General features: G+C 38.6%; 1 protein-coding gene across 1 annotated transcript; it reads right to left on the bottom strand.

The window, feature by feature from the left end:
* Window positions 1–5,822: 5,822 nt before the first annotated feature.
* LOC135111988 (FAS-associated factor 1-like) lies at window positions 5,823–16,522 on the bottom strand. Its single transcript, XM_064025741.1, has 16 exons — window positions 16,365–16,522; window positions 14,996–15,145; window positions 14,462–14,596; window positions 13,394–13,513; window positions 12,817–12,941; window positions 12,314–12,503; window positions 11,712–11,804; window positions 11,060–11,186; window positions 10,234–10,379; window positions 9,503–9,657; window positions 8,781–8,917; window positions 8,362–8,531; window positions 8,164–8,253; window positions 7,102–7,239; window positions 6,642–6,719; window positions 5,823–6,409 (listed from the first exon to the last, which is right to left on the bottom strand). Exons 1-16 carry the CDS (start codon window positions 16,467–16,469, stop codon window positions 6,329–6,331), a joined length of 2,040 nt encoding a protein of 679 aa, XP_063881811.1. The 5' UTR covers window positions 16,470–16,522; the 3' UTR covers window positions 5,823–6,328.
* Window positions 16,523–16,959: the final 437 nt, after the last annotated feature.

Genomic DNA, 16,959 nt, shown 5'->3' with positions numbered 1-16,959 from the left:
GGGGGGGGCGTTTACTGCCTGGTCTCCGTCACGCCGTCCCCTGAGGCCCCGCCACCCGCACGCCCTCATAGCAGGCACGGCGTAATGCAGGCTTTGTGTGTGTGTGTGTGTGTGTGTGTGTGTGTGTGTTAAGATTACTCCATTCACTAAGATTTACTGCGTATCAGTACATGCGGTTAATCACAGTAGTTTAAAATGCAGTTAATATAACGATACTGTAGTCTAAATAACATTATTTACGTTTAACTAGTTCAGATTTCAACTACGAGTAGAGGGCAAGCATTGAAGAAACTATCACGTTAATTGCAGTTGGTCTTATACCTATGTTCTAGTTGACAATCCCAGTAATCCGCGTTTTTTTCCAGTTGACTAAAATTACAAATGAGCTTTATATTGTACTTTTTTTTTCATTTACACTGTAGTACATCAAGAATTTGTGGTCAATTAATTATCTATCTGCTTCTGGGTGGATTCCTTTGGTAATGCACGATGGACTCAAGGTCGTCGCTGAGACCATTCACACAACAGATCAATGTCTTTTTTTATTATGGAATAAAGGCTCCTCAGCATGTGGGAGTGGTTAGATAGCAGTAAGTAGAGAGGAGACACTCCAGTGCAGGATGGTGGTGATGCTGCCACTGTGACATACATACATTTTCCATTTAAGGTCAGAATCTCTCCTCCCCCACCCAAAAAAAAAAAAAAAAAAAAAAAAATCCAATCTGCTTATAAGTTTTACAGAAGTTAGGTGGACATACGTGTAATATTTCCTCCAATTATTGCTTACTGTACTGTACAGTACGGTACTCTTGTAAAGATAGCACTCTGAAAATTTATTTTTGTTATTTTTTATGGTAGTTATTGTCTGCATTACAAAATGAAATAAATACCTACATTCCTACAAACACTATACATATGTATCTAACATAATAAAAACATTTTACTCAATATGATTATTGCTAAAAATACTTACTAATTGTGAATGGTATCTGGAATTGAGGCCCTGGTGTTCCGTAGACTCAACTGCTGCCCCCTCTCCTCCTCCTCTCTCTCTCTCTCTTGGCCGAACGTGTAGTGACACCTCTTTCAGACTCATCTAGCTGTGCTAAAAGTCTCTTAGACTTATTAGACACTGGCAAGTACACAAGATAAAACTTCGTGTCTCCCTAAATCACACTTCATTCTCGACACCAGAGGACATGAACACAATTGTTAAAATATACACAGTTGCCAGATGTAAGAACATTCATCTTTATATATATATATATATATATATATATATATATATATATATATATATATATATATATATATATATATATATATATATATATATATATATATATATATATATATATATATATATATATATATATATATATATATATATATATATATATATATATATATATATATATATATATATATATATATATATATATATATATATATATATATATATATATATATATATATATATATATATATATATATATATATATATATATATATATATATATATATATATATATATATATATATATATATATATATATATATATATATATATATATATACATATGGGTATTTTTGCAATTACCATATTTTAGGGTGAACAGTTGACGTGATGAGGGATTTAATTGCTGGAGGGCCTTTAAATTTCCCCAAACAAACCCGTTTTACCTTTAAATTTTGGGAAAAATATAAGTCACACCATTCGATTCATGGAACCACGCGTTTTCTATGACACCCCAAACATAGAAAGCTAAACTTTCAAAATCCAAATTTCCGGCTTCCTTATGTCTTCTGAACAGCATGTTGAAGTTATACCATGTGACTTTGATTTTTTTCTTTTTTAATTGTGAAAAACAATGAATGAAAGTGGATTTTTTTTTAATTGTGAAACACAATGAATGAAAGTGGAAGCAATGTAATACATGAAGATACCCTGGAAGAAGCACTGAATGTTCAGACACATGCCATTATCTTGCTTACGAAGATGATTACTTGGACAAGTATGTCAACATTACCTAAACTGATGATTGGAATGAGTCCACTCACTTCTAAGCCAATATTTTTGTGTTCTCTCCTGGCTGGGTTGAAATATTCTTAGACATATCCACTAATGCTGATTTCTGATAAAACTAACCAGATACTTCACAGCCTATACCTTCTGGCAACATATAACATATGGTTGTCTCATGAGAGCAAAGTTTGTTGAAATACAAGAATCAACAACGTTTGACTTTCAATGTAAATGATCAGAGGAACACATGAAAATTCTAAAACCTGCCTAAAATGCTTGTTTCCATGATACAGATGTTAAAAAAATGCTACTTGTTTTTTTTAAATGTTGATTTACTATTGTAGATGAAAATCACATATGTGCACACCTTTGCTCTCAAGCCACTGTGGATCACCGCTCCTCAGATTCATTGCTCTCTGCACAAAAAAGTTTAAGCACCTATGTATGTAATATGTATGCAATGCTGTGACATAATGTGGAGACTGGAATATGACTAAACTCATTAATTTAGTTCTTTCATTAGGATCAGAGTTCAAGGCACACTACTATGACAGCCAGAAGGAGTTTTGCCAAAATGGGAACAGTCTGAGGCATATTCACACTTTCCATTAACTAATGACATTCCAGTGCTACACAGTCACCTTACAGTCTCACAAAGCAGTGTTCTTTCTCACATACAGTAAACATAACCCTCATAAAATAGTCATTAACAGGGCATTCTTCCTCACTCTAACACATAATGATTACTTGATTACACTCCATCTGAACATACTCAAGAAGCTGCAGTGAAAGGCTAATGTTATGTCTGTTGTCTCTCGATCCACACAAAAGCTGATCTCAAGATGAATCTGTCCTTAATGGAAGTCACAGCCCATCATTGTATAATTAACACACACAAAACAAGAAGAAAATTCAGACATGTACTATAGTTATAGAATGAGGGAGAAAAAAAAAGTTAAATAATAATTTTCACTGGTGTGGGCCAGTAAGTGTGAGAAACATGAACGACATGTTCAAACTGTAACTAGAAGCTAGAATATCATTTGTTTCCAAAGGAGTAATGTTTCAACACAATGCAGTTACTTAAAAAGGTGTATTTACAGTTGGGAGGTAGCAGCTGTTGGATCCTATGATGCCAGATTTGTGGGAGACGGAAAATGTGAAAGTGTGTGGTGAACAGGGAACACTGGACACAAAGCACACATTGGCAGATGTAAAGAAATTGAATGATGCATTCAACTACATGTGTGGGATATTCCCATGAAGCAAAGCAGGCTGGCTGTATGCAAACAAAAGTCTTCAGATCATTACACAGTGTATTTTGGGCACTAAGATCCTAATGTAATTTCAAAAACTATCATGAGATTACTGGCTCTTCTTGAACCATATCCACAATACAAGAATGGTCAAAACAGAATCCTGCAATCCTGCCTTTAGCTGGATTACCATACACACCAACAATACCAATGAGCTGCCACTCTGTAGTAACTTTCAGATATTTGTTTCTTTATAACAGTGTGCAATTCTACACAACAATCAGCTGCTTCAAGAAAAAAACAGTCTTATAAGTAATATATTAAACAATAACCGAGAAGCGTGTCCCAAGACAGCAGAGGTGGGGCGAGTGTGGCCCAGTAAGTTGCTCCTGCAGTGCTTGTAGTTACCTTCCACTTTGTTATAAGCTGAGAGTGAACAACACCTACACACCCACAACTTCCTGTTTGGTGCTTTGCTTCATGTTCTAATGAATGGTCCAAGTACTCATACTGCAAGCATCTCTCACATGCACAACACACTGCAACATGTGTTACCTGCAGGTGTAACTCATCATGTAACCCATTCTCATACACCATGAGGATGTGAAATCACCATATATATATATATATATATATATATATATATATATATATATATATATATATATATATATATATATATATATATATATATATATATATATATATATATATATATATATATAAAGAAAAAATTGAGTTGGAGTTAACACACATAAATGTGAAGCATCTCACTGAGGAAAAATGGAAAATCAATCAGACTACAGTTGTAAATAACTGTAACTATTGTGGAGAGAATGGAAGGCTACAGCTGATGCCTACACAAGGTGGCACACTGGCACAGAGACAGCAAGGACTGGGTGTGTGGCATGTAGCATGAACTATGGAGTGATGGAAAGCTACAGCATGTTGATACTGTCTCAATGAGCTGGACCTGAAGTAGTCACAGAAACAGAGATGGTATTCAACAAGTCACAATACACATGCAAAACATGATAGCTGTGTCCTTGAGTCAAGTGTGAGGGACAACAATAATAACAAGAGTACTGAGCACAGCCATAACAAAATAAAAACTTTGAGCAACTGTTTTGAATAGCAAAGCTTTGCAGTAACAAGCAGGTGAAGTTTACGACACGTAACTGCCCTGTTTCATGTTCGTGATAATCTCATCACCACCAGCTCCCTCATTACACAGTTCTGCTCTTATTCCTTCACACAGCAAGGAAAATAAAAGAAACATGCCGTCTTCAAGATCCCAATATACACAGAAAAACACTCATTTCCCTCACAACTGCAGTAACTGAGCTAAACTTGCACCACATAAACTGAGGAAACAAACTTGGAGGAGAGACTGAAGGTACTGGTGGGAGAAAAGGAAAGAGGTGGTGTTGAAAGAACTGATGGGAGAAGGGGGAAGGGATGACAGCAAAGGGAAGACAGGAGAAGGGCTAAGTGGGGTGCTGCTGTAGGAAGGGGTGATACCAAAGATGCTGGTGGAGGAAGGGGAAAGAGATGATGCTGGAAAAATCTGATGGAGGAAGAGGGAAGGAATGACAGCAAAGGAACTGATGGAAGAATGGAGAAGGGATGAAGCTGAAAGGGGTGCTGGTATAGGAACGGGTGATGGTAGAGGTGCTTGTGGAAGAAAGGGAAGGAGTGAGGCTGGAAGAGGTGCTGGTGGTGGTGTCATGATCTGTTGGAAGTTAAAAAAACAATATATATATATATATATATATATATATATATATATATATATATATATATATATATATATATATATATATATATATATATATATATATATATATATATATATATATATATATTAGGCAAAGCTGACCTTCACATGCACTACCCAAGCAATGTTTTTGAGATCAGAGGGTGAAATGCAAAGGCCGCATCAGTGAGTTTGGCTGGGTGCAGGTAGAAATAGTTCTCACTTGTTCTGAAGCAGGACAGAGATAGGATATGTCCTTATCATGTGTTCTTCAGTCCCATCTATCAACAAATTTTCTTAGATAATAAAGATTGTTTTTTTTTTCGAGATATATTTATGATTTATTATTTCAAATTTCTAGCCTTTAACTTTTGTTCTGATAGGAAATGTTCACCTTACAATTACAAAGTTAAATACATAATGCACCTAGAAGCAAGGGAGGGATGTGGTAACAACGCTCTGACACAACACTTCAGTAAAAAATCCACTATCTACAGGAGCCACTAGGATACATCACACATATGCACCTCTCTCTCTCTCTCTCTCTCTCTCTCTCTCTCTCTCTCTCTCTCTCTCTCTCTCTCTCTGTCAGTTGTCAGTCAAGCAAGCAACCAATCAAGAGCAGACAAATGTGGACTGAGGGTTGGGGGGCGTGGCGGGAGGTGGAGAGCACTACTTGCTCCACAACTTACAACTCAAGAGCTCGGTGCCTTGCTGTATAAGGTAACTAATGAAGAAGAATACAGGTGCAAATTTTGATAGTATAAACTTTCAAAACACATAGTTATTATATTATTTATATTCTTAGTCTTTATAAAATTAGATGCATAATTACTTTCCAATAATTTAAACCTACAAGAATTTACATTTGATATCTGAGTAAGTTTCAGAAATATATATGTGTATATATACTCTTTTCAAAATGCTAAACTTCTGCTTAACACTGATAGTTTTTAGCTTCAAATGTTAACTTTGTAGAGCCTCCTATGTACATAGCCTGCAGAGTTCTATAATCTGTCACTAGCTTTGACTTCTTCACATTCTTGACACCAAATTGATAACAAAACCTGAATATGAATTACTGTAATTACATTCAGTGTCTTCCAAGGACAATACCAAGGACAATACCAAACAAACACCCTCAGGTGATAAGAATTAAATGTGACTTCTGAGAAAACCACATTCACAAAATAAAACAATGGAAAACTTCACCTAGGATGTTCTCCAGCAGTCACCTGCCTCCCTACACCTGCCCACCCGGAGACACAGACACGGCGTGCCGGCTCCTCTTCATCGCTCCTCTATGTTGAGGGTCTCCTGAGGATACAGCTTGTAGTCCATCAGGGTCTTGGAGCTGTCCAGAGAGCTCACCTGCAAGCCAAGGCAAACAGAGGTGAGTGACTGCAATATCAACTTATGAGACAAGGAAGAATGTGCAGAAATGCACTATGAAAACATGTGTTGTGAAATACATCTACATGGAAAGATCATTTTAATTTTCATTTACACTGTCCAGCTCTTATGACAATGAATTATAAGATGATGAAGTGATTGGTGCAACAATAACCAACATGGCCAAGGGCAATGAGCAGCAAGCACTTACATCTCTCCGAGGCCACGACTGCAGACACTTGTATTCATCTGCGGGGTAGCCCTTGACGTGTAGGAAGTTGAGCAGCACCTGGAGAACATAACAATATTATCGCCACTGAAAATATATCACAATACCTCCACCACACTCTGTATTCTAAATGTATTTTCAGCAGCACTAAAATCAAGCTTATCAGTAATTTTTCACACATTCCTGGCACCCACACCTCACATGATTTCAATAACTTCAATCACAAACACACAAGGACTGCCACATGTAGGCTGGAGAACTTCTTGCAGCATCCCTTATTTTGTTTTTATGTTCTAAACAAGTTAATCCCTATTGCATAATCTAAGCAGCTTAAAATTGGCTACTCTTCTCTTTCTCACATATCCAAAGCAGCAGCACCTCATAACAACTCAACAATCTTAATCACAGACTCAGCATGTGTATCCAACTCCACTCAACACACCTGAAGGGTTGTACTGGCCAAGAAATTGCGGCTGAAGGTTTCACCACCAGGTATGCGGAAACGGAGGGTGGAGACCGGGTGGAGGCAGTCTACGTCAGGCTCCTCAGGCAGGTCTGTCTCCAGGGAGGCCCGCACAGCCTGTTGTGTGGAGGTTGATTGTGTAAAGGTGCCGCAAGAAAGAGGTCACATGGCACCGTCTCACAAGTAGGGGCTTATTTATCATGCTGGTGTTTTGCTCTGTTAAGTGTTTCTTGTGTACTGTGTGGATTTGTATTGGTATAGTTGGTTGTATATCCCAGTGTATGTGTTGCCTCGCTGCTCAAGTCCATCTCTTTGACCCATGAGCCTGTGGCGGATTAAGACTTTTATCCCTCTGCATATGGGAAACTAACACGATTGGGTTACTACTAAAGTTAAAAGGTGCATCCACACCATAAGTCTAATGAGTGAAAATGTTCTTTCTCTGATAACTTAATTTGAATGCACCTTTTAGTGTAGGCATCTCAGTCTACCTTTCCCAAAATACCTGCTGCTATCAACCAACACACAAGGGATGATCAGTATCTGTGGTTGGATAGTGACTGCCTCATACAAGCAGATGACTTAAACCAAGCCTTCTGGGGTTCATGGCTAACCATGTTGACTATTAGATCACAGAAGAGTTATTCAGCATTTTGTATTGCATGTGTGTTGTTATTATGTGCATAGGACAGAATACTTTGGTAAATAAATATAAACACATATAAATAGATAAATAATATGAGGGAAAATGAGTAAATCTCTGAGAATGATGAAAGACAGTCTGAATGGCCAAAAAGAGAAAAATGGTAAAGCAAATCTTTGATAATGAAAGAAGACAGTTTGAATGAACAAGCAAAAAGATAAAACATTACACACACACACACACACACACACACTTTAAGGAAAAGTTGGATAAAAACAGTTATGGAGACGGGACAGTATCAGCTTAGCTCCTCTCCTGTACGTCACAACTAGGTAAATACAGCTAGGTAAATTCACACACACACACACACACACACACACACGCACACACACACATACCTCCTTGAGAGCATCCTCCTGCTGCTTGAGAGACTCTGCTCTCGCTCGCTCCTCCTTCTCTTCCATTTCAGCTTGCTTCTTAGCTGCCGCCTGAAAAAAAAAAAAGAGCCAAGTGTTATCAGTGAATATACATCTGTCTGCTGCCTCTTGTCACTGACATCCTATCTGGTTACAAATCTTCCCAAGAGTTAGTGGTACCTTTGCTCTGTCTGCCTTGAGACTCTCCATATACGCAGCATCCTGCTCAGCCTTCACAGCCTCTCTCGCATCCCTGGCCTCCTCCTCGTGCACCTCAGTGGCCCGCTGCTCCTCAAACATCTCCGTCGCATGGAGCAGAGACGTCATAACCTCGTCTAACACTCCATTGCCTGAGGGTGCAGGAGCATCAGTAAATGGAGAAAGTAAACACCAGTAAAAAAAAAAAATGTTGAGAGAGAGAGAGAGAGAGAGAGAGAGAGAGAGAGAGAGAGAGAGAGAGAGAGAGAGAGAGAGAGAGAGAGAGAGAGAGAGAGAGAGAGAGAGAGAGAGAGAGAGAGAGAGAGAGAGAGAGAGAGAGAGAGAGAGAGAGAGAGAGAGAGAGAGAGAGAGAGAGACTGTGTGTGTGTGTGTGTGCTCACCATGTATAACAGAGAGGACTTCAATGACCCCTCTGGTGCGGGTGATGACGAGCAGTGCTGGCAGCTTGTCCACATTGAAGTTCCTCACTGTGGTTGAGGCGATGGACCCAAAGTGTGTGGTGACTAAGTTAAGTAATCTGGGGAGCCAACCAAATAATTATACTCTTTAGGTACTTTAGCCAACCAAATGACTGCATTCTTTAGGTACTGATTGTCTCCGATTTTTATTTGTATGTGCAACTTCAGTATTTGTAAATCACGATGAAGTACAACATAGTTTGAAGAATTTGTAACCTGTAGACTTCTAAAATAAGTTTCACCAGCAAAGTCATGATCAAAAATCAATTTACCTCCTGTATTCTTGAATTTTCTCTCAAGAATGGCACTATTTTACTCATACCTTGAAGAATTTGTAATCTGTATGCTCCTAAAATAAAATTCACCAGCAAAATCATGATCATAAATCAATTCACCTCCTGTAGTTTTGCATTTCCTCTCAATACTAAGCCCTTTTCATTTGCTGGTCATGTCTGTATAAAACCAGTAATTAATAGAATGTCAGCAGATCAGAGGAATCAACATTAAGGGAAGATGCTGAAAATAAAACTACGAGTGACCACTGAATATATAAAATAAACAACCAATAGTGTCAACAGATCAGAGGACTTAAGATTCAGCTGAAAAAAGACGCTGAACACAAACTGCAACACTCATGGCCATACCTCGCCTTGTTTGCCTCATGTGTCAGGTCCCAGCCCCAGACGATGAAGTTGGCAGATAGGTAGTCCACCACAGAGACCTGGCAGAGGGCTTGAGAGCAGAACACATTGGACAGGATGCTGCCATCATGGTGTAAGTACACAGCCAGCAATTTCCTCTGTAAAGGTTCAACACAAAAACAATCAGTACACTGCTGGTAATGCTCCCTGCCTGGTATGTGGATAGAGAATAGGTCAGTTCGGTATAGACAGAGGAGGCATCAGCTTAGTAAATAATAGATGGTATACCAGCCTAGTATGTGGCTAGAAGTGAACTCAGCCTGGCATATAAGCAGAGAAGACATCAGTTCAGTATATAAATAAAAGAAATGTCAACCTGGTATGCAGATTGGAGGGACAAAATTGAGGGGATGTTAGCTTAGCATGTAGACAGAGATGTCAGCCTTGTATATATATACAAGAGACATCAGTCCGGTGCATGGATGGAGGAGTACATTAGCCTGAGATATTAATAGAATACTACTTGTACTCGTTCAAGCAGTTTTAAAAGAAGATTATACAAATTTGTGAATGAGAATGATAGGCAAAAATAAGTAGGCATGTTTCATACTGGAACTGCCACGGCTTCTTGCAGCTTCCCTTATTTTCTCATGTTCTTAGTTTGTTATATTCTTATGGACTACCATGACAAATGTATCTTTCCATGGGTGGACTTCCCATGCACAGTCACTCACATTCTTAGCAGGAAGCAGAACAGACTCCTTGAGCGCGTCTTCCAGCGATCCCTGGTAGAACATGGGCACACAACTCCCGTAACGATTCCTGAACTCCTCTGAGAAGTGTATGACCCCCATCACCTCATCATCCACGTCAGCAGGTACTGTGGAAAGTGGTGAATGTGAAATGGGGGACTGGTGGATGAGGAGGGAAAAGATAATGTACAGTGTGGTGAAGGGGTGAAATGAAGACTACAGGAAGTTGTGTGTGAGGAAGAGAGAGATAATGAAGTGTGGTGAAGTGTATGAAATGAAGTTTGCAGGAAGTGGTTGGTGAAAGACTAAGAGTAAACGGGACAGTCTGTAAAAAATGGACCGATTCTGTTTTAAGTACAATAATACAGTGTCCCCTGAAAGAAGACAGACTGACTGCATTAATCATCACAGTAGTGAGTCATATGAGGTAAAAACTATTCAAATTCAAACCAAAGCTTATCTCTGTGACTGAGATTACACCTTTGACAATCACAAAAGCACGAATACAACTGACAATACACAAGAAAAACTAAAACTAACAGATCATACAATAAAGAGGTTACTTCAGAGAATATGAAGGAGATTTGTTTTTAAGAATAACAGCAATAATAACTGATAATACAAAAGAAAAACCTAAAATAACAAACATATAGTACAATAATGAAGTTATTCAAGAGAAAATGGTAGAGATTAGCATTTACAAAAATAATGACATACTAATATGACTTTTAATCATACAGTCAAGAATGAGCACACATGGCCCTCCAATCCCACAGGTTATGATAAGACATCCCTATTGGTAACTTACTTAGCGTCTGTGGCTTTTTGGTGGCTGGAACGTCCATCATGGCAAGGAAGTCGTCGTCATCATTGAGGAGTTCTGATGCGTCCTCAAACTCGTCACCAGAGCTGTTCTCTCCTGTGTCCATCAGCACCTGTCAATAGGAAACAAGTATGATACCTCTCTTGCTCTTGCTCCCTCTTACATGCCTTACTATATGTTTTAACTTCTATTTCTCTCTTGTGTCCATCAGTACTATCAAGAAGGGACAAGTATGCTACCTCTCCTGCTCTCTATTACAAGCTTTATTACATGTTTTATCTTAATCTTTTTGCTTCTCCTTGTCTGGGTCACCCTGTGTGAGACTCAGCCAGGTACATAGATGGATTTCTATTTAATTTGTTGTCTTAATTTATGTTACCTTACCTTCTCTCTTTCTCTCTATAAGCACATCTTCACATTATTGCAAGCATCACCACACTAAAGTTGTCAATGAATACATATAAGCACTGATAAATTTCCTCTTTGTCTTCCAATTTCTTAATTCTTTTGACAATGAGAATGTTTCTTTGTCAAAACTATTATTCACAGACAACTCAAATATTTAGCTTGCTCTTTCCTTTCTAATATCAGAGAGACCTTGGTCCTCCATCACAGGCTGTTCAGTCCTACCACGTACCTTCCGTTGAGTCTTAGGAGTTCGCTCTTTGGTGATCGCCCTCCGTACTGTCAGGTGGTGCTGCTTGCTGATGCCGGATGATGCCAGAGTTGCCTGTAAATTTGATAACTGGCTTATTCAAACTGTCCTCCTTCAGTCCACTAAAAACAATAAGGTAGGTTGAATTTCACTATCTTCCTTTTCCCTATGAAATCACTATGAACAGAAACAAATATTAGGAAATTAATAAAAAGTATGGATGAGCTTATGTCATATACTGCATGTAACTCAAAATTATGTGAATATAATGTGGAGCAAAGTGAAGAAAAGAAGTAAAAAATGAAATAGCACATGAAAACAAATAAGAACACAATAAATAGAGTAGGGAAGGGAAGAACAAAGTCACAGAAGAACAATACAGACTTTCATTATCCTCCATAACCTGAGAGAGAGAGAGAGAGAGAGAGAGAGAGAGAGAGAGAGAGAGAGAGAGAGAGAGAGAGAGAGAGAGAGAGAGAGAGAGAGAGAGAGAGAGAGAGAGAGAGAGAGAGAGAGAGAGAGAGAGAGAGAGAGAGAGAGAAATACAAAACCACAAAACACATGAATAAGCAAAAAAGACCCACATTCTCCTCATCAATGTTAGGAGGCCAGCCGGTCCATTGCTGGTGGCGCACGGCTATGCTGGTGAGGTCATGCATGTCACTCTTGATCTCCCGGATGCGTTTCGAGCCAGAAAACTTGAGGCTGTAGTCCTTGTTGCCTGTCTCGTCGTGGATCAGCAGGAGGTAGTGGTCTCCGTGGGCACCGTTGATTCTAAAGGCAAGGCAAAAGAGTATGAGAAAAGGTTGGTGCTTGAAGAGAGAGAGAGAAAGAGAGAGAATAAAGGAAAGGAAGTGTTGGTGAAAAAATGGAATGAGAAAAGGTTACTGCTTAGAAAAATAGAAAAGGGTTGAGAAAAGGTAGTTGTAAAAGGAGTAAAGCACAGGAATAGTGTCTTCCTTATCTGGTAGGAGTCAGAAATCATTTGCAAAAGAAGCAAAAAAGGAAAGGAATGTGTCCCTAGTCTGTTTGGTGCCAGAAATCTTAAGTGTAAATAAAATAAGGAAGGGAACAAAGCATTTCTCACCTCTCAAAGTAGTTTTCATAGGGGACAGAAGCATGAGCATTGAGAGATAGTGTTCGGGACTCAGGCAGCAGTTCTGGGGTGATCATTGTGCTGTCTTCCACCGGGACTTTAAAGCCTTCCAAGATCTGTTCATAAAAAAAATGAAAATATCATATCTATCTATATATACCAGGCCAGTAATCCCACAAAGGGATTGCCCAGACAATGCAAGACATTCACATACACATTGCTGATACTAACAAATAAATAAATAAATAAAAAAGAAAGGAAAGAAAGAAAGTACATGTCAGTCAAGCAGTACATAAGACTAAAAGCAAAACAGAAAAGCTTTTGCATGAAGAATACAACAAAAATAACAGGAAAGTACTCACACCTCTAAGATATATAACCAACACTTCATACAACAGTTTGTTCTGAGTGGAAAAAAAAAGTGTGAAGAATAAAGCAAAAAACAAGAAAACCACTCCAACCAAAAGATATGTAACCCAACACTTTACACAATAGTTCCTCCTAAGGAGTAAAAAGTAACAAAAGACTGCCTTGATAACCTGGAGTGGCAGCATGGAGGTCATGTTACCTGATTGCAGGGATTGATGCCGACCAGCTGGTGTAGCATTGTGCGCAGCTCACTCACAGATGTTGTGCCGGGAAGCTCCAGGGGGAAGGTGCTGCCCTCAGATGCCCCGCCACACAGCACCTAAACCATACCAGTGTCAACCACTTGTGTACAGAAAGCTGCCCACCACCAGTAGCAAGTCTTTTTTTTCTCCTTCATTCCTTCTGGCTGTCCTAGGCCAATGTCCCTATTACATAAAAAAGAAAAACAATCCCTGTTTTCTATCCCTGAGTCTATTTCATGACTCTGAGCTGCCAGTTTGGTTGCATGAAGCTGTCTAGAATAACCTTCTGGCACTTCAGTGAGCTTTTTTTTTCTTCTTTTTTGTTGCCCTAGACCCATGTCCCTCTTACATAAATAAAAAATTCCTTTTGCCAGTGCTCAGTCTTTCAATCTAATAACACTATTAGGCTGCCCATCATTACTCAGTGGACTTTTTTTCTTCCTTTCAGCTGTCCTAGGCTTGTATCCCTCTTACTTAAAAAAAAAAAGATAAGAACTGCTTCCTATTTCAAGAGTGCACTGCCCATTTATTTGTATGAATAGTTTCCATAAAACTCTAAAGGTGTTCACATTATGTACTAATACACAAGGATCTATTGTAATGCACAAACAATACAGGTAAATCTCAATTTATAAAATTGTTTGTTTAAATACTGAAATTTTGTAAACTGAAAGCAACCACACATTGTGCATTTTCAACTTAATGCATTTTCAGTATCTTTTGGAATAATTTAAGAATTTTATTGCCTTCCTAGATTGGAACAAATGACAAAAATATTTTCATAAAAAAAAAAAAAAAAAAAAAAAAAAATAATATATATATATATATATATATATATATATATATATATATATATATATATATATATATATATATATATATATATATATATATATATATATATATATATATATATATAAACTGAATGTTTGTAAACTGATATTTGCCTATACTCATATAAGTAATACATATACTACTGACGGCCTGAATCTGGCCCCAAGATGGTGTGTCATATCTTGTCTCACCTGAATGTTCACGTCCATGACTGCCGGTGTGTGAGAGGAGGAGGGTGTGGGTGCAGGGGAGATGGACGGGGGCAGGGGGGGTATAGGAGGTGGTAGCAGGGACTCAGGTGAGGAGTCAACACTTATCACCTCTGGCTGAAAACATTGTAAAAAATATGTTAGCTTTGGTACATAAAAAAATGTATAAGATACTCTTGCAACACTATACATAGAATCTTCTAATCAGTTCATTAGTAATGTTACGAGAAAAATGGCATAAGCATCATATATGTATAATATTTCAACACCATACTCACTAGATTAAGCTGTCTTTCCTGTTTTATGGAAATAAGTATACAAAAAAGATGCAGACATATTATTTCAATAAAGATGAAACAGTTAAGTTTTTCCTGGAATTACACAGAACTTCTGTGCGACAACCAGATGTGGCTTGTCAGATGTGGTTTACCAGATGAGGTCTGAATGTCCACTGCTTAGAAGAAAGCACACAGCTCCTTCAGTTCCTGCCAGCCTAAATGTTTCCTTGCACCATACCTGTGACACTGCCTGCAGGGGAGGTGGCTGTGTAGGCGTGGCTGTAGTGGCCTCCTGCGGCATGACTACCTGGAGTGCCTCCAAAAGGTTCCAGTTGGCGGCCTCCAGGTGCATGAAGGCCTCACCGACATCCTCAATGCCTGAACATGCCTGCCAACCAGTACAAGTAAGCTGTACACTTGTTCCAACTTCCCTAAAAAATGGCACTAAACAGAGAAATGCTTCCCTATGCAATTCATTAGTAAATACTGAAATAAGCCTATAAGAATGTTAGACATAAAACAAATCCCCTAGGCCACTGTAAAGGTTGGATGGTCAAGGTCTGGCATGCTCTCATTGTTCCAAGTTGACTGCTGTGGCTTGACAGCTAAAGTACATGCCCTAGCCTATGATGCACATTAGATTCCTGAGCCTGACATGGGTGGAAAATTTTCATCCAGGATGAAGTCCCTCTGATCACAACATATTGTTATGGATATGGTGAAGTGGAGGCTACATAATAATGAATGTGGAATCTGCATCCTATCAGCTCTCACTTGATGCTATTCTTGGTTTTTGCCATCTGCCTCCAGTGTGCTGTTAGTGCGAGTTCCTGATGATGATGTACTTACTGTGTGGATCGCAACAAAATGAGCAATAATAACCCTAAATTTCCTTCAAGGGCTTACTAATATAATCTCATAGAATAAAATCCTTAATCAAACTGCAACAATCATATACAATTTTACAGAAATTAAGATATGAACTACTTTCAATGAAAAAAAATCAATATTGGCTTGAAACCCTGGTACTAACAAATCATCAAGGCCATTACGCAACTAAATTTAACACAACTAATGCTTTACTGCCACATACGATTTCTTGAGTGTAACATCAAGGTGAAACTTGACAAGTAATAAGTGAAATTTTCGAAAGCCCAATATTATCATGAGCTTGCTGATATGGGCGAGTGGAGCTTTGTGAAACTTACTCAAACCAGCACTGTTTTCCTGTCTGTGCAATGCGTTGGAGTAATAACGAATCAGTTAAACCAATGTAGTGAATGCATAACAAGAACCACTTCACACGGCCACAGTGAGACACATGTGCACTTACATACATATACACACTCACACAGGCAAACAGGAGCAAAGCAGCTGTATGGAAATATCTCTTAATAATTTCACAGGAGTACACTGAATATTACTAAGCATATATGGACTCGGTAAGCAAGCGTTGCTACTCATGTTGCTGTTTTCTGAATAATTTCTTTCGGAGCACACAGGGAGGCTGCAACTAACTCAGGTTCAATACAAGCATAAAACAGCCCCTGCCCTTTAATTAGAGAGCCCTTCTATTCCTAATAACGCCCATGGAAGTTAGATATTACCTGGAAATTGGCTAGAATCTCTTCCCTCTCAGCCATTGTTTGTCTGTGTAGTTCCTGTCCTCCTCGCCAGCTGTCTCCGGAGTCCCCTCGCGCCTCACTGCACATATCATGCGAACACAGAATTATATGGAATTACACACAGTTATGCCTCACCACTACCTTATTCTACTCACAAATAGATATATGGATAAAAGATTAACTATATAATCTGCTTTATTTACAACGCAAGGGCTTTGGGAGGTGTTAAATGAAAGAAATGTGAAAGAGTTTGGTCATGTTTAGTGTGGTGCAAGGATCGAGACTCCAGAGTGACGTCACCGCACAGCTGATCGGTAACGGGGGACTTATGTCATGTTTACCTATCTACACTTTATCTCCTCTTTTCTTTGTCTGCCTCGTGCTGCTTCTTAGCGTCAACATACTATACATTTTATCTTTGTACTTGCTTTGTCCGTTTTATGTTGTGTTTGTTTTCCCATTAGAGTTATGGAAAGTCACGCTATTCTCATCTCTATGCTCCGTTACACCATTCCCTTTCTCTTTCTATAGTCTATCTCCTCTTGTCTCTCTCTCTCTCTCTCTCTCTCTCTCTCTC

The sequence above is a fragment of the Scylla paramamosain genome, chromosome 23, assembly GCF_035594125.1.
Source record: "Scylla paramamosain isolate STU-SP2022 chromosome 23, ASM3559412v1, whole genome shotgun sequence".
NCBI lineage: Eukaryota > Metazoa > Arthropoda > Malacostraca > Decapoda > Portunidae > Scylla > Scylla paramamosain.
The sequence above is the reverse complement of the archived record's forward strand: the minus strand, read 5'-3'. Positions and strand labels throughout refer to the sequence as shown.